Here is a 19231-nt window from a genome sequence, read left to right on the forward strand (position 1 = left end):
AACTTCACTTGATTGTCCTACAAACCTCAACCAACCTATTACCTCCAGAATGTAATGTATGTGTCAATTGTTATAGAGGTGCAGAGCTAATGGTGTGGTATGGAGACGAATATGCCTCGGAACTGGGTTTGTCCAGAGAAGTTTTCCAGTGGTGTTCAGGTGACACACTTAAAGGTAAGCTTTATGGTGCTTTATATATTTCAATATTTCTTAAATATTAATATTTCTCAGTGGCAATGAAGTTCTCGGCTTAGTTGAAGATCCCAGGTACGATCGCAGAGCAGGGCAAATGGTTTGGCACGTTTCCTTTCACCTTATGTCTCTATTTACCTAGCAGTAAATAGGTACCTGGGAGTTAGGTACCTGGTGAATATTACAGCCAGTATAGACGGAACATTCCCTTCCCTCATTCTTGTGGTGTACTTAGCGTGATGATACACGAATGTCTCCAGAATGAGGTTTACAAATTTGCCTGTCCAAATGTCCTTTGTTCTTTCTTCGTAGACCTCCCAGTCTATTGCTTTTGAGTTGAAGTCCCCCAGTACCAAAAGTCGTGATTTATGTTTATCTGCTTTTACTATAATCTCTCTCATGACCATTATGAGGTCCTCTTGTATCTCATGTAGTTCCTCCTTTGTCTATGTGTTGCTGGCTACTGGGCTGTAAACATTACGATTATCAGTTTATCATCCTGATTCTAAACCTGCACTGCCATTATGTCAACTTCTCGAGGGGTTTTGGTTATTAACTCTCTTACCTTGAGGTGTTCTTTCACCAGCACGGCCACTCCCGCCCTCTTCCTAGTTTTCCTGTCACGTCTCCAAATTCTGTAACCCCTTGGGAATCCAACCTCATTTAAAGTATTTTCTTCAAGTAAGTAATTATCTAAAGAAGGCTCCAAGCCGGGAAGGCTATGTAGCACCGCTAAATGTGCGGATATTCAAAACGTGGTAAATATCACCAAGGATGCCAATACAAGAACAAAAGCGCATAAGGTGAACAATAACAAAGGTATCTGATTCACCAAGGATGCTATTGAGGGACAGGTGACTGCGAGGGACAGTCAGAAAGCATGACACACCCACATTCTGGAAGCCAGGACATTCAACAAGGATATGCACAACTGTCAGAAGGACAATGCAGTTTGGACAATAAGGAGCAGGGCGGTGCTCCATTAAGTGCCTGTGAGTTGAACGTGTATGGATAATAAGTAACCTCGCCAGAGCCGTTTCCTACTGCTGGTTACGGGAGTAGGAGGAAGGCCAAGAGAACATGCTACCCTTAAGAGCATACAGCTTGTTACCAGTAACAGAGGACCAGTGAACCTGTCAAAGGGGCACGGATTGAGGAATGAATAACTGGGTAAAAGTCAAAATAAGGAACACCTTTGTGGGGAAATGGGACAAGTGCGGATAGCCTCCTTCACGGCAGCATCCGAATGCTTATTTAACACCAATATGGCTGGAAACCCAGCAAAGCTCCACTGTCTTAAATCTGTAAGATGAAACAGATTAGAATAAGAAACACATAAGAAAAAGCCAATATTGAATTTTGAAATCGCGCACTCGCACCCTCTCAAAGGAGAGGGTGCGAGTGCGGGAGTCAACATGGGCGGCCTCACCAAAATTCAGAAGAGACAGAGAAGAAGAGAGGGACAAACAGTTCAAGAAGGCGGCCCCGGGTGTTTGTTAGAGCATCACCCCAGAGGGTATGTCGACATTTGAAGTCACCCAACAGCAGCACCGGCTTAGGCAAGGAGTCCAGGAGGTCCTTAAGATCAGGAAGAGAAAGTGGGACATTGGGGAGGAGATAAATGGAATGGACTGTATACCATAGCCAGAGGGGATAAAAGATAAGAATACCCTGGGAAGTGACCAGGACGAGCACCAAGCACCGGCTCCTGGAGACACGCACCAAGCACCGGCTCCTGGAGACACGCACCAAGCACCGGCTCCTGGAGACACGCACCAAGCACCGGCTCCTGGAGACACGCACCGGCTCCTGGAGACACACACCAAGCACCGGCTCCTGGAGACACACACCAAGCACCGGCTCCTGGAGACACACACCAAGCACCGGCTCCTGGAGACACACACCAAGCACAGGCTCCTGGAGACACACACCAAGCACCGGCTCCTGGAGACACACACCAAGCACCGGCTCCTGGAGACACACACCAAGCACCGGCTCCTGGAGACACGCACCAAGCACCGGCTCCTGGAGACACGCACCAAGCACCGGCTCCTGGAGACACACACCAAGCACCGGCTCCTGGAGACACACACCAAGCACCGGCTCCTGGAGACACACACCAAGCACCGGCTCCTGGAGACACGCACCGGCTCCTGGAGACACGCACCGGCTCCTGGAGACACACACCAAGCACCGGCTCCTGGAGACACGCACCAAGCACCGGCTCCTGGAGACACGCACCAAGCACAGGCTCCTGGAGACACACACCAAGCACCGGCTCCTGGAGACACGCACCAAGCACCGGCTCCTGGAGACACACACCAAGCACCGGCTCCTGGAGACACACACCAAGCACCGGCTCCTGGAGACACACACCAAGCACCGGCTCCTGGAGACACGCACCAAGCACCGGCTCCTGGAGACACGCACCAAGTATCGGCTCCTGGAGACACGCACCAAGCACAGGCTCCTGGAGACACGCACCAAGCACCGGCTCCTGGAGACACACACCAAGCACCGGCTCCTGGAGACACGCACCAAGCACCGGCTCCTGGAGACACGCACCAAGCACCGGCTCCTGGAGACACGCACCAAGCACAGGCTCCTGCAGAAACGCACCAAGCACCGGCTCCTGGAGACACGCACCAAGCACAGGCTCCTGGAGACACGCACCAAGCACCGGCTCCTGGAGACACGCACCAAGCACCGGCTCCTGGAGACACACACCAAGCACCGGCTCCTGGAGACACACACCAAGCACAGGCTCCTGGAGACACACACCAAGCACCGGCTCCTGGAGACACGCACCAAGTATCGGCTCCTGGAGACACACACCAAGCACCGGCTCCTGGAGACACACACCAAGCACCGGCTCCTGGAGACACACACCAAGCACAGGCTCCTGGAGACACACACCAAGCACAGGCTCCTGGAGACACACACCAAGCACCGGCTCCTGGAGACACACACCAAGCACCGGCTCCTGGAGACACGCACCAAGCACCGGCTCCTGGAGACACGCACCGGCTCCTGGAGACACACACCAAGCACCGGCTCCTGGAGACACGCACCAAGCACAGGCTCCTGGAGACACGCACCAAGTATCGGCTCCTGGAGACACACACCAAGCACCGGCTCCTGGAGACACACACCAAGCACAGGCTCCTGGAGACACGCACCAAGCACCGGCTCCTGGAGACACGCACCAAGCACCGGCTCCTGGAGACACACACCAAGCACAGGCTCCTGGAGACACGCACTAAGCACCGGCTCCTGGAGACACGCACCAAGCACCGGCTCCTGGAGACACACACCAAGCACCGGCTCCTGGAGACACACACCAAGCACAGGCTCCTGGAGACACGCACCAAGTATCGGCTCCTGGAGACACGCACCAAGCACCGGCTCCTGGAGACACACACCAAGCACAGGCTCCTGGAAACACGCACCAAGCACAGGCTCCTGGAGACACGCACCAAGCACCGGCTCCTGGAGACACACACCAAGCGGCTCCTGGAGACACACACCAAGCACAGGCTCCTGGAGACACGCACCAAGCACCGGCTCCTGGAGACACACACCAAGCACCGGCTCCTGGAGACACACACCAAGCACCGGCTCCTGGAGACACACACCAAGCACAGGCTCCTGGAGACACGCACCAAGCACCGGCTCCTGGAGACACACACCAAGCACAGGCTCCTGGAGACACGCACTAAGCACCGGCTCCTGGAGACACGCACCAAGCACCGGCTCCTGGAGACACACACCAAGCACCGGCTCCTGGAGACACACACCAAGCACAGGCTCCTGGAGACACGCACTAAGCACCGGCTCCTGGAGACACGCACCAAGCACCGGCTCCTGGAGACACACACCAAGCACCGGCTCCTGGAGACACACACCAAGCACCGGCTCCTGGAGACACACACCAAGCACAGGCTCCTGGAGACACACACCAAGCACCGGCTCCTGGAGACACGCACCAAGCACCGGCTCCTGGAGACACACACCAAGCACCGGCTCCTGGAGACACACACCAAGCACCGGCTCCTGGAGACACGCACCAAGCACCGGCTCCTGGAGACACACACCAAGCACCGGCTCCTGGAGACACACACCAAGCACCGGCTCCTGGAGACACACACCAAGCACCGGCTCCTGGAGACACGCACCAAGCACCGGCTCCTGGAGACACGCACCAAGCACCGGCTCCTGGAGACACGCACCAAGCACCGGCTCCTGGAGACACACACCAAGCACCGGCTCCTGGAGACACGCACCAAGCACCGGCTCCTGGAGACACGCACCAAGTATCGGCTCCTGGAGACACACACCAAGCACCGGCTCCTGGAGACACGCACCAAGCACCGGCTCCTGGAGACACGCACCAAGTATCGGCTCCTGGAGACACGCACGAAGTATCGGCTCCTGGAGACACACACCAAGCACCGGCTCCTGGAGACACACACCAAGCACCGGCTCCTGGAGACACACACCAAGCACCGGCTCCTGGAGACACACAAAGTGGTGGAAACTGCTCGATCACAAGTTGGAGTTTATGGAAGTTGACATAAAAACCACGAATATTCCACTGAAGAATACATATTGTCAAGAATAGAGAAAAACAGAGAACAAGGGGAAAAACAAAGTTAAAGAAGAATACAGTATTCAAAATAGGATCAGAATCAGGTTAAGTGAAATACGGGACAGATAAATCTAGCAAAGACAATGGAGTCAAGGGTTAGTTTGTGTACTGTGATCATCCTGTGGACGGTGGTTAGTTTGTGTACTGTGATCATCCTGTGGACGGTGGGGTAGTTTGTGTACTGTGATCATCCTGTGGACGGTGGGTAGTTTGTGTACTGTGATCATCCTGTGGACGGTGGATAGTTTGTGTACTGTGATCATCCTGTGGACGGTGGGTAGTTTGTGTACTGTGATCATCCTGTGGACGGTGGTTAGTTTGTGTACTGTGATCATCCTGTGGACGGTGGGGTAGTTTGTGTACTGTGATCATCCTGTGGACGGTGGGTAGTTTGTGTACTGTGATCATCCTGTGGACGGTGGGTAGTTTGTGTACTGTGATCATCCTGTGGACGGTGGGTAGTTTGTGTACTGTGATCATCCTGTGGACGGTGGGTAGTTTGTGTACTGTGATCATCCTGTGGACAGTGGGTAGTTTGTGTACTGTGATCATCCTGTGGACGGTGGGTAGTTTGTGTACTGTGATCATCCTGTGGACGGTGGGTAGTTTGTGTACTGTGATCATCCTGTGGATGGTGGGTAGTTTGTGTACTGTGATCATCCTGCGGACGGTGGGTAGTTTGACCACTGTGATCATCCTGTGGACGGTGGGTAGTTTGACCACTGTGATCATCCTGTGGACGGTGGGTAGTTTGACCACTGTGATCATCCTGTGGACGGTGGGTAGTTTGTGTACTGTGATCATCCTGTGGACGGTGGGTAGTTTGACCACTGTGATTATCCTGTGGATGTTGGGTAGTTTGTGTACTGTGATCATCCTGTGGATGGTGGGTAGTTTGTGTACTGTGATCATCCTGTGGACGGTGGGTAGTTTGTGTACTGTGATCATCCTGTGGACGGTGGGTAGTTTGTGTACTGTGATCATCCTGTGGACGGTGGGTAGTTTGTGTACTGTGATCATCCTGTGGACGGTGGGTAGTTTGTGTACTGTGATCATCCTGTGGACGGTGGGTAGTTTGTGTACTGTGATCATCCTCTGGACGGTGGGTAGTTTGTGTACTGTGATCATCCTCTGGACGGTGGGTAGTTTGTGTACTGTGATCATCCTCTGGACGGTGGGTAGTTTGTGTACTGTGATCATCCTGTGGACGGTGGGTAGTTTGTGTACTGTGATCATCCTGTGGACGGTGGGTAGTTTGTGTACTGTGATCATCCTGTGGACGGTGGGTAGTTTGTGTACTGTGATCATCCTGTGGACGGTGGGTAGTTTGTGTACTGTGATCATCCTGTGGTCAGTGGGTAGTTTGTGTACTGTGATCATCCTGTGGACGGTGGGTAGTTTGACTACTGTGATCATCCTGTGGACGGTGGGTAGTTTGTGTACTGTGATCATCCTGTGGATAGTGGGTAGTTTGTGTACTGTGATCATCCTGTGGACGGTGGGTAGTTTGACCACTGTGATCATCCTGTGGATGGTGGGTAGTTTGTGTACTGTGATCATCTTGTGGACGGTGGGTAGTTTGGCCACTGTGATCATCCTGTGGACGGTGGGTAGTTTGTGTACTGTGATCATCCTGTGGACGGTGGGTAGTTTGTGTACTGTGATCATCCTGTGGACGGTGGGTAGTTTGTGTACTGTGATCATCCTGTGGACGGTGGGTAGTTTGTGTACTGTGATCATCCTGTGGACGGTGGGTAGTTTGTGTACTGTGATCATCCTGTGGATGGTGGGTAGTTTGTGTACTGTGATCATCCTGCGGACGCTGGGTAGTTTGACCACTGTGATCATCCTGTGGACGGTGGGTAGTTTGTGTACTGTGATCATCCTGTGGATAGTGGGTAGTTTGTGTACTGTGATCATCCTGTGGACGGTGGGTAGTTTGACCACTGTGATTATCCTGTGGATGTTGGGTAGTTTGTGTACTGTGATCATCCTGTGGATGGTGGGTAGTTTGTGTACTGTGATCATCCTGTGGACGGTGGGTAGTTTGTGTACTGTGATCATCCTGTGGACGGTGGGTAGTTTGTGTACTGTGATCATCCTGTGGACGGTGGGTAGTTTGACCACTGTGATCATCCCGTGGACGGTGGGTAGTTTGACCACTGTGATCATCCTGTGGACGGTGGGTAGTTTGTGTACTGTGATCATCCTGTGGACAGTGGGTAGTTTGTGCACTGTGATCATCCTGTGGACGGTGGGTAGTTTGACCACTGTGATCATCCTGTGGATGTTGGGTAGTTTGTGTACTGTGATCATCCTGTGGATGGTGGGTAGTTTGTGTACTGTGATCATCCTGTGGACGGTGGGTAGTTTGTGTACTGTGATCATCCTGTGGACGGTGGGTAGTTTGTGTACTGTGATCATCCTGTGGACGGTGGGTAGTTTGTGTACTGTGATCATCCTGTGGACGGTGGGTAGTTTGTGTACTGTGATCATCCTGTGGACGGTGGGTAGTTTGTGTACTGTGATCATCCTGTGGACGGTGGGTAGTTTGACCACTGTGATCATCCTGTGGACGGTGGGTAGTTTGTGTACTGTGATCATCCTGTGGATGGTGGGTAGTTTGTGTACTGTGATCATCCTGTGGACGGTGGGTAGTTTGTGTACTGTGATCATCCTGTGGATGGTGGGTAGTTTGTGTACTGTGATCATCCTGTGGACGGTGGGTAGTTTGTGTACTGTGATCATCCTGTGGATGGTGGGTAGTTTGTGTACTGTGATCATCCTGTGGATGGTGGGTAGTTTGTGTACTGTGATCATCCTGTGGACGGTGGGTAGTTTGACCACTGTGATCATCCTGTGGACGGTGGGTAGTTTGACCACTGTGATCATCCTGTGGACGGTGGGTAGTTTGACCACTGTGATCATCCTGTGGACGGTGGGTAGTTTGACCACTGTGATCATCCTGTGGACGGTGGGTAGTTTGTGTACTGTGATCATCCTGTGGACGGTGGGTAGTTTGTGTACTGTGATCATCCTCTGGACGGTGGGTAGTTTGTGTACTGTGATCATCCTGTGGACGGTGGGTAGTTTGACCACTGTGATCATCCTGTGGACGGTGGGTAGTTTGTGTACTGTGATCATCCTGTGGACGGTGGGTAGTTTGTGTACTGTGATCATCCTGTGGACGGTGGGTAGTTTGTGTACTGTGATCATCCTGTGGACGGTGGGTAGTTTGACCACTGTGATCATCCTGTGGACGGTGGGTAGTTTGTGTACTGTGATCATCCTGTGGACGGTGGGTAGTTTGACCACTGTGATCATCCTGTGGACGGTGGGTAGTTTGACCACTGTGATCATCCTGTGGACGGTGGGTAGTTTGTGTACTGTGATCATCCTGTGGATGGTGGGTAGTTTGTGCACTGTGATCATCCTGTTGATGCTGGGGTACTGTGATCATCCTGTGGATGCTGGGCTACTGTGATCATCCTGTTGATGCTGGGGTACTGTGATCATCCTGTGGATGCTGGGCTACTGTGATCATCCTGTTGATGCTGGGGTACTGTGATCATCCTGTGGATGCTGGGCTACTGTGATCATCCTGTTGATGCTGGGGTACTGTGATCATCCTGTGGATGCTGGGCTACTGTGATCATCCTGTGGATGCTGGGCTACTGTGATCATCCTGTGGAGGCTGGGCTACTGTGATCACCTGTGGAGGCTGGGCTACTGTGATCACCTGTGGAGGCTGGGCTACTGTGATCATCCTGTGGAGGCTGGGCTACTGTGATCACCTGTGGAGGCTGGGCTACTGTGATCACCTGTGGAGGCTGGGCTACTGTGATCACCTGTGGATGCTGGGCTACTGTGATCACCTGTGGATGCTGGGCTACTGTGATCACCTGTGGATGCTGGGCTACTGTGATCACCTGTGGATGCTGGGCTACTGTGATCACCTGTGGATGCTGGGCTACTGTGATCACCTGTGGATGCTGGGCTACTGTGATCACCTGTGGAGGCTGGGCTACTGTGATCATCCTGTGGATGCTGGGCTACTGTGATCATACTGTGGATGCTGGGCTACTGTGATCATCCTGTGGAGGCTGGGCTACTGTGATCACCTGTGGAGGCTGGGCTACTGTGATCACCTGTGGATGCTGGGCTACTGTGATCATCCTGTGGATGCTGGGCTACTGTGATCATACTGTGGATGCTGGGCTACTGTGAACATCCTGTGGAGGCTGGGCTACTGTGATCACCTGTGGATGCTGGGCTACTGTGATCATCCTGTGGAGGCTGGGCTACTGTGATCACCTGTGGAGGCTGGGCTACTGTGATCACCTGTGGAGGCTGGGCTACTGTGATCACCTGTGGAGGCTGGGCTACTGTGATCACCTGTGGAGGCTGGGCAACTGTGATCACCTGTGGAGGCTGGGCTACTGTGCTCATCCTGTGGAGGCTGGGCTACTGTGATCATCCTGTTGATGCTGGGGTACTGTGATCATCCTGTGGATGCTGGGCTACAGTGATCATCCTGTGGATGCTGGGCTACTGTGATCATCCTGTGGAGGCTGGGCTACTGTGATCATCCTGTGGAGGCTGGGCTACTGTGATCATCCTGTGGAGGCTGGGCTACTGTGATCATCCTGTGGAGGCTGGGCTACTGTGATCATCCTGTGGAGGCTGGGCTACTGTGATCATCCTGTGGAGGCTGGGCTACTGTGATCATCCTGTGGAGGCTGGGCTACTGTGATCACCTGTGGAGGCTGGGGTACTGTGATCATCCTGTGGAGGCTGGGCTACTGTGATCATCCTGTGGATGCTGGGCTACTGTGATCACCTGTGGAGGCTGGGGTACTGTGATCATACTGTGGAGGCTGGGGTACTGTGATCATCCTGTGGATGCTGGGCTACTGTGATCACCTGTGGAGGCTGGGGTACTGTGATCATCCTGCGAAGGCTGGGCTACTGTGATCATCCTGTGGAGGCTGGGCTACTGTGATCACCTGTGGATGCTGGGCTACTGTGATCACCTGTGGATGCTGGGCTACTGTGATCATCCTGTGGAGGCTGGGCTACTGTGATCATCCTGTGGAGGCTGGGCTACTGTGATCATCCTGTGGAGGCTGGGCTACTGTGATCATCCTGTGGAGGCTGGGCTACTGTGATCATACTGTGGATGCTGGGCTACTGTGATCATACTGTGGAGGCTGGGCTACTGTGATCATACTGTGGAGGCTGGGCTACTGTGATCACCTGTGGATGCTGGGCTACTGTGATCATACTGTGGAGGCTGGGCTACTGTGATCATACTGTGGAGGCTGGGCTACTGTGATCATACTGTGGAGGCTGGGCTACTGTGATCATCCTGTCCACAATATATAAAAACAAATATATATACCTGAGCTTACCTGACAGCCGCTGACACTGTAGTTTCCTCGATGAGGACAGGAAGCCAGTGGCTTGTCAAAGGTCCCATCATTTGTCGGATTTTTTCAAGCTGGATTTTAAAATTCAGCGGTTTTGGCATGTATGGCTTGGGCGGGTAGGCGGTTCCATGGGTTTATAAACCTGTGGGTGAAGAAACATCTCCTGTTCTCAGTCCAACATTGTGGCTTGTTGAGCTGAACCCGTTGTTCCTTGTGTGTGTTACATCTCACCTTCTGAACAAGTTGTCCGGCTCAACCTCCTCCAAGTTGTTCAGAAGTACTGTACTATAATAGTACACTACTATAATAGTACAGTACTATAATAGTACTGTACTATAATAGTACTGTACTATAATAGTAGTGTACTATAATAGTACTGTACTATAATAGTAGTGTACTATGATAGTACTGTACTATAATAGTAGTGTACTATAATAGTACTGTACTATAATAGTAGTGTACTATACATACAGGACTCATGAACAGAGGAAGATGTAGAGGCAAGATGAGTACAATACATAAAGCCACTAATACACTCTGTGTTTCAGGCCTAACTTAAACCTAACCTATTAGGTTAAATGTTTGGTGAGGTAGACAAAACTAAACAATAAGCCAATATATATACATTGTACAAGACTTTACGCAACTGATACACAACTTTTAGGGATGTGTACCATGGAAATAGTAGGAGAAGGGGAACACGTGTAATTAGGGAAGACTTAAAATTGAGTTATGGAAACATTATTGAATTGTTGAGAAGATTTTGAAATACCAGTAAATGCTAGATAACCAATAGACATTTATAAACTGTGGCTGTTGTAACAGTGCACACAGTTACTGTTGGGTAGTACAGTCGGGTTCGTCGTCGACACACAGTATTGATTTCCTGGTTGGAATCCCGGGAAGGACAGAAATGGTTGATGTGTTTCCTGTCACGTTATGTACCTGTTCACCCAGCAGCCAACAGGTACCCAGGAGTTAGCGTGTTGTGGGGGTGGCATCCTGGCAGCCAACAGGTACCCAGGAGTTAGCGTGTTGTGGGTGGGGCATCCTGGCAGCCACCAGGTACCCAGGAGTTAGTGTGTTGTGGGGGTGGCATCCTGGCAGCCAACAGGTACCCAGGAGTTAGTGTGTTGTGGGGGTGGCATCCTGGCAGCCAACAGGTACCCAGGAGTTAGTGTGTTGTGGGGGTGGCATCCTGGCAGCCAACAGGTACCCAGGAGTTAGCGTGTTGTGGGGGTGGCATCCTGGCAGCCAACAGGTACCCTGGAGTTAGCGTGTTGTGGGGGTGGCATCCTGGCAGCCAACAGGTACCCAGGAGTTAGCGTGTTGTGGGGGTGGCATCCTGGCAGCCAACAGGTACCCAGGAGTTAGTGTGTTGTGGGGGTGGCATCCTGGCAGCCAACAGGTACCCAGGAGTTAGTGTGTTGTGGGGGTGGCATCCTGGCAGCCAACAGGTACCCAGGAGTTAGTGTGTTGTGGGGGTGGCATCCTGGCAGCCAACAGGTACCCAGGAGTTAGCGTGTTGTGGGTGGGGCATCCTGGCAGCCACCAGGTACCCAGGAGTTAGCGTGTTGTGGGGGTGGCATCCTGGCAGCCAACAGGTACCCTGGAGTTAGCGTGTTGTGGGGGTGGCATCCTGGCAGCCAACAGGTACCCAGGAGTTAGCGTGTTGTGGGGGTGGCATCCTGGCAGCCAACAGGTACCCAGGAGTTAGTGTGTTGTGGGGGTGGCATCCTGGCAGCCAACAGGTACCCAGGAGTTAGTGTGTTGTGGGGGTGGCATCCTGGCAGCCAACAGGTACCCAGGAGTTAGCGTGTTGTGGGTGGGGCATCCTGGCAGCCAACAGGTACCCAGGAGTTAGTGTCTTGTGGGGGTGGCATCCTGGCAGCCAACAGGTACCCAGGAGTTAGCGTGTTGTGGGGGTGGCATCCTGGCAGCCAACAGGTACCCAGGAGTTAGCGTGTTGTGGGTGGGGCATCCTGGCAGCCAACAGGTACCCAGGAGTTAGCGTGTTGTGGGTGGGGCATCCTGTCAGCCACCAGGTACCCAGGAGTTAGTGTGTTGTGGGGGTGGCATCCTGGCAGCCAACAGGTACCCAGGAGTTAGCGTGTTGTGGGTGGGGCATCCTGGCAGCCAACAGGTACCCAGGAGTTAGCGTGTTGTGGGGGTGGCATCCTGGCAGCCATCAGGTACCCTGGAGTTAGCGTGTTGTGGGGGTGGCATCCTGGCAGCCAACAGGTACCCAGGAGTTAGTGTGTTGTGGGGGTGGCATCCTGGCAGCCAACAGGTACCCTGGAGTTAGTGTGTTGTGGGGGTGGCATCCTGGCAGCCAACAGGTACCCTGGAGTTAGCGTGTTGTGGGGGTGGCATCCTGGCAGCCAACAGGTACCCAGGAGTTAGTGTGTTGTGGGGGTGGCATCCTGGCAGCCAACAGGTACCCAGGAGTTAGCGTGTTGTGGGTGGGGCATCCTGGCAGCCAACAGGTACCCAGGAGTTAGCGTGTTGTGGGGGTGGCATCCTGGCAGCCATCAGGTACCCTGGAGTTAGCGTGTTGTGGGGGTGGCATCCTGGCAGCCAACAGGTACCCAGGAGTTAGTGTGTTGTGGGGGTGGCATCCTGGCAGCCAACAGGTACCCTGGAGTTAGCGTGTTGTGGGGGTGGCATCCTGGCAGCCAACAGGTACCCAGGAGTTAGCGTGTTGTGGGGTGGCATCCTGGCAGCCAACAGGTACCCAGGAGTTAGTGTGTTGTGGGGGTGGCATCCTGGCAGCCAACAGGTACCCTGGAGTTAGCGTGTTGTGGGGGTGGCATCCTGGCCAGGGTCAGTAATGTGACCTTGGAAGGGGGGGGGCAACGTTGATATAAGCCTAACACATACATATTAGATTTAAATAAATACATTTAAATGTAAAATATTCACTGGCTGCCTGTCCCCTGACAATGATTTTTTTCAGTTATCAAAAGTAGATTATGAGTGCACGTGATTAATAATAACCACATGAATGCTTTAAGGTATAGCAACAACAGTATATATGCAGATGAGGAGCCACAATAACATGGCTGAAGAAATGTTGACCAAACCTCACACTAGAAGATGAAAGATGACGACTAAAGCAGTATTTAATAACACCAAATATTAAGTAAATATGAAGAAATTAATAAGTAATGTTCACAATAACAGTAGAACAGTCTGACATGACAGGAGAAGAGGGAGGGAAAATTGGTTGCTCAAAGTTAATCAGGTAGTTAACTGTTTTGTAAACTGGATGAGAGATAATTAGTACAATTGTTAATACCACTATGGAGGTCATTCCACAGTTTAGGACCCTTGATTTGCAGAACATTTTTACTTTGGTTAAATCACAATACGCTACTCCTCACACGATGAGTACAGGTGCACAATAAATTCCCACTCATTGGATCAGTATAGTGTTGTATAGGGCCCCTATACAACACCTATATAGGCCCCTATACAGGGCCCCTATATGTGTAGTTGTGTAGGGCCCCTGTGTTTATGGTACTGAGGAAATGGCTGGAGTGAGAGTGAAAACAACAGTTGAATACTTCCATCATGGTACTGTTAGAACACCAGTTGACATTCTCCTGTACTTATGGAACTGTTACATGGTACTGTTAGAACACCAGTTGACATTCTGCTGTACTTATGGAACTGTTACATGGTGCTGTTAGAACACCAGTTGACATTCTCCTGTACTTATGGAACTGTTACATGGTGCTGTTAGAACACCAGTTGACATTCTGCTGTACTTAAGGAACTGTGACGATACAGTAGTGACCTTCTATTATGGTACAGTATCCTGAAATTAGCCCAATGCAATATTCACTTTGTCTTGAAAATAGTATAATTTTCAAGACAGCGCTAGAATGGCAACAGTTAATTTTTCAGAATGGAGCATTAGAACAGTGAATATTTGAATAACTTTGGTTATGCTGAGTAACTTGTATGATATTTGTATACTAAAAACTTTCAACAGGTTATGACTGTGAAATGCTGAACCTGTTGTGTTCACCTGATCAGTCGCCACTCAAAGGGAACACCTGTGAGCAGTCACCACTCAATAGGAGCACTGGTAAGCAGTCGCCACTCAAGGGGAGGACTGGTGAACTGCCGCCACTCAAGGGGAGGACTGGTGAACTGCCGCCACTCAAGGGGAACACTGGTGAACAGTCGCCACTCAAGGGGAGCACTGGTGAACAGTCGCCACTCAAGGGGAGCACTGGTGAACAGTCGCCACTCAAGGGGACCATCGGTGAACAGTCGCCACTCAAGGGGAGCACTGGTGAACAGTCGCCACTCAAGGGGACCATCGGTGAACAGTCGCCACTCAAGGGGAGCACTGGTGAACAGTCGCCACTCAAGGGGACCATCGGTGAACAGTCGCCACTCAAGGGGAGCACTGGTGAACAGTCGCCCCTCAAGGGGAACACTGGTGAACAGTCGCCACTCAAGGGGAACACTGGTGAACAGTCGCCACTCAAGGGGAACACTGGTGAACAGTCGCCACTCAAGGGGAACACTGGTGAACAGTCGCCACTCAAGGGGAACACTGGTGAACAGTCACCACTCAAGGGGAGCACGGGTGAGCAGTCACCACTCAAGGGGAGCACGGGTGAACAGTCACCACTCAAGGGGAACACTGGTGAACAGTCGCCACTCAAGGGGAGCACTGGTGAACAGTCGCCACTCAAGGGGACCATCGGTGAACAGTCGCCACTCAAGGGGAACACTGGTGAACAGTCGCCACTCAAGGGGAACACTGGTGAACAGTTGCCACTCAAGGGGAACACTGGTGAACAGTCGCCACTCAAGGGGAACACCGGTGAACAGTCGCCACTCAAGGGGAACACTGGTGAACAGTCGCCACTCAAGGGGAGCACGGGTGAACAGTCACCACTCAAGGGGAGCACCGGTGAACAGTCACCGCTGAAGGGGAGCACGGGTGAACAGTCACCGCTCAAGGGGAGCACGGGTGAACAGTCACCACTCGAGGGGAGCACGGGTGAACAGGAACTTGACACCTTAAATATTATTACACCAGCAGAAGGAACATCAAATGATAAACTCTTTAACAAGGGTTACATAAACGTTAATTCATCACATAATGTTTTACAACAAATTGAACATTTTCACAGCAAGACAAATATTCTGAATAGTAGACGTGTCACACAACTCAAAAGATCAAATGAAAATAGATTAATTTTGGAAGATTGTAAAGACAAGTTTGAAGAAGCAGTTGATAATGATTGTAAGTCGGAAATAGTGTCTTTAGGGAGGGAAGGAGGTTACTGCCTTGATGTTCTGCCATTAAATAACAACGGTTCTCAGGTAAATATAACTCAAGTATCAAGCAACATCAGTCATGAACCTGCAGCTGATGTAAATGTGTGTGTAATGAAGCCTCACGAGTGTCCTGAGTGTGGGAAAAGATTCACTCGGCTGGGGTATATGAAGACACACAGGTTGGTGCATACAGGCGATAAGCCTCACGAGTGTCCAGAGTGTGGTCAAAGATTCAGATGGCTGGGGTATATGAAGACACACAGATTGGTACATACAGGTGATAAGCCTCACGAGTGTCCAGAGTGTGGGAAAAGCTTCACTCAGATGGGGTATATGAAGACACACAGATTGGTACATACAGGTGATAAGCCTCACGAGTGTCCAGAGTGTGGGAAAAGATTCACTCAGCTGGGGAGTATGAAGACACACAGGTTGGTACATACAGGTGATAAGCCTCACGAGTGTCCAGAGTGTGGGAAAAGATTCACTCGGCTGGGGTATATGAAGACACACAGGTTGGTACATACAGGTGATAAGCCTCACGAGTGTCCAGAGTGTGGGAAAAGATTCACTCACCTGTGGAGTATGAAGAGGCATAAGTCAACCCATAAGCCTGATAAAACCTGACAATGTCAGGAGCGTGATTATATTCAAACAAATTGTGATCCGAGAAGGTCAAGGAACTTTATATATGACGGCGCATGTTGGTAAGAGATTCATTAACCTTTGTAATATGTGGAATCATTGACCTCGTATATTTGAAGTTGAATTATATAAATAATTTAGATAATTAATATAATAGTTATACCATATATAACAATTAGGTTTTAATTATTGTTACCAGTATATGACCAGTTTATGGCTGCATGTAACAGATGGGCGGTAGAGAAGGAAGGAAACTATCAGGGAACAGCGCCAAGCCATTACCACTATATAGCACATGGAAGGGGGTCAGGATGAGGATTTGGGATGGGACGGGGGAGAGAAAACTGCCCAACCACTTGGAGGATCGGGGATTGAACGCCGACATGCATGAAGCGAGACTGTCACTCTACCGTCCAGCGCAAGTCGTTGGCTTGGGCGGTGGAGAGTTAGGCCTAATATACTGTTGTTTATAGGTAAGGTCATTAGCCATCTTGAGGTTCCCCATCCAATTACTGGCCAAACTGAACTATGATACATCTGACTGACCAAGTGACACGTGTATCATGCACAGTAAGTTTATTATGTGTACAGCCTGCAGACACTCGTGTACACCAGCCTGCAGACACCCGTGTGCACCAGCCTGCAGACACCCGTGTGCACCAGCCTGCAGACACCCGTGTGTACCAGCCTACAGACACTCGTGTGCACCAGCCTGCAGACACTCGTGTGCACCAGCCTGCAGACACCCGTGTACACCAGCCTGGAGACACCCGTGTGCACCAGCCTGCAGACACCCGTGTGTACCAGCCTGCAGACACCCGTGTGTACCAGCCTGCAGACACTCGTGTGTACCAGCCTGCAGACACCCGTGTGCACCAGCCTGCAGACACCCGTGTACACCAGCCTGGAGACACCCGTGTGCACCAGCCTGCAGACACCCGTGTGTACCAGCCTGCAGACACCCGTGTGTACCAGCCTGCAGACACTCGTGTGCACCAGCCTGCAGACACCCGTGTGTACCAGCCTGCAGACACTCGTGTGCACCAGCCTGCAGACACCCGTGTGTACCAGCCTGCAGACACCCGCGTGTACCAGCCTGCAGACACTCGTGTGCACCAGCCTGCAGACACCCGTGTGTACCAGCCTGCAGACACCCGTGTGTACCAGCCTGCAGACACTCGTGTGCACCAGCCTGCAGACACCCGTGTGTACCAGCCTGCAGACACTCGTGTGCACCAGCCTGCAGACACCCGTGTGTACCAGCCTGCAGACACCCGCGTGTACCAGCCTGCAGACACTCGTGTGCACCAGCCTGCAGACACCCGTGTGTACCAGCCTGCAGACACCCGTGTGTACCAGCCTGCAGACACTCGTGTGTACCAGCCTGCAGACACCCGTGTGTACCAGCCTGCAGACACTCGTGTGTACCAGCCTGCAGACACCCGTGTGTACCAGCCTGCAGACACCCGTGTGTACCAGCCTGCAGACACCCGTGTGCACCAGCCTGCAGACACCCGTGTGTACCAGCCTGCAGACACCCGTGTGTACCAGCCTGCAGACACTCGTGTGTACCAGCCTGCAGACACCCGTGTGTACCAGCCTGCAGACACCCGTGTACACCAGCCTGCAGACACCCGTGAACACCAGCCTGCAGACACCTGTGTGTACACCAGCCTGCAGACACCCGTGTGTACCAGCCTGCAGACACCCGTGTGCACCAGCCTGCAGACACCCGTGTACACCAGCCTGCAGACACCCGTGTGTACCAGCCTGCAGACACCCGTGTACACCAGCCTGCAGACACCCGTGTACACCAGCCTGCAGACACCCGTGTGTACCAGCCTCCAGACACCCGTGTACACCAGCCTGCAGACACCCGTGTGTACCAGCCTGCAGACACCCGTGTGTACCAGCCTCCAGACACCCGTGTGTACCAGCCTGCAGACACCCGTGTGTACCAGCCTGCAGACACTCGTGTGTACCAGCCTGCAGACACCCGTGTGTACCAGCCTGCAGACACTCGTGTGTACCAGCCTGCAGACACCCGTGTGTACCAGCCTGCAGACACCCGTGTGCACCAGCCTGCAGACACCCGTGTGTACCAGCCTGCAGACACCCGTGTGTACCAGCCTGCAGACACTCGTGTGTACCAGCCTGCAGACACCCGTGTGTACCAGCCTGCAGACACCCGTGTACACCAGCCTGCAGACACCCGTGTACACCAGCCTGCAGACACCTGTGTGTACACCAGCCTGCAGACACCCGTGTGTACCAGCCTGCAGACACCCGTGTGCACCAGCCTGCAGACACCCGTGTACACCAGCCTGCAGACACCCGTGTGTACCAGCCTGCAGACACCCGTGTACACCAGCCTGCAGACACCCGTGTACACCAGCCTGCAGACACCCGTGTGTACCAGCCTCCAGACACCCGTGTACACCAGCCTGCAGACACCCGTGTGTACCAGCCTGCAGACACCCGTGTACACCAGCCTGCAGACACCCGTGTGTACCAGCCTCCAGACACCCGTGTGCACCAGCCTGCAGACACCCGTGTGTACCAGCCTGCAGACACCCGTGTGTACCAGCCTGCAGACACCCGTGTGTACCAGCCTGCAGACACCCGTGTGTACCAGCCTGCAGACACCCGTGTGTACCAGCCTGCAGACACCCGTGTGTACCAGCCTGCAGACACCCGTGTGTACCAGCCTGCAGACACTCGTGTGTACCAGCCTGCAGACACCCGTGTGTACCAGCCTGCAGACACCCGTGTGCACCAGCCTGCAGACACCCGTGTGTACCAGCCTCCAGACACCCGTGTACACCAGCCTGCAGACACCCGTGTGTACCAGCCTGCAGACACCCGTGTGTACCAGCCTGCAGACACCCGTGTGTACCAGCCTGCAGACACCCGTGTACACCAGCCAGCAGACACCCGTGTGTACAGCCTGCAGACACCCGTGTACACCAGCCTCCAGACACCCGTGTGTACCAGCCTGCAGACACCCGTGTGT

At 52.8% G+C, this 19231-nt stretch overlaps 1 protein-coding gene across 1 annotated transcript in view; it reads left to right on the top strand.

Moving 5' to 3' along the window:
• LOC138351063 (uncharacterized) overlaps positions 1-19231 on the top strand; it is a 148458-nt gene that overhangs the window by 110619 nt on the left and 18608 nt on the right. Inside the window, exons 8-9 of the mRNA XM_069302654.1 lie at positions 77-174; positions 14267-15669. Coding sequence (XP_069158755.1) covers positions 77-174; positions 14267-15669 — 1501 coding nt within the window. The remainder of the gene's footprint in view (positions 1-76; positions 175-14266; positions 15670-19231) is intronic.

The sequence above is a fragment of the Procambarus clarkii genome, chromosome 5, assembly GCF_040958095.1.
Source record: "Procambarus clarkii isolate CNS0578487 chromosome 5, FALCON_Pclarkii_2.0, whole genome shotgun sequence".
NCBI classification, from domain to species: domain Eukaryota; kingdom Metazoa; phylum Arthropoda; class Malacostraca; order Decapoda; family Cambaridae; genus Procambarus; species Procambarus clarkii.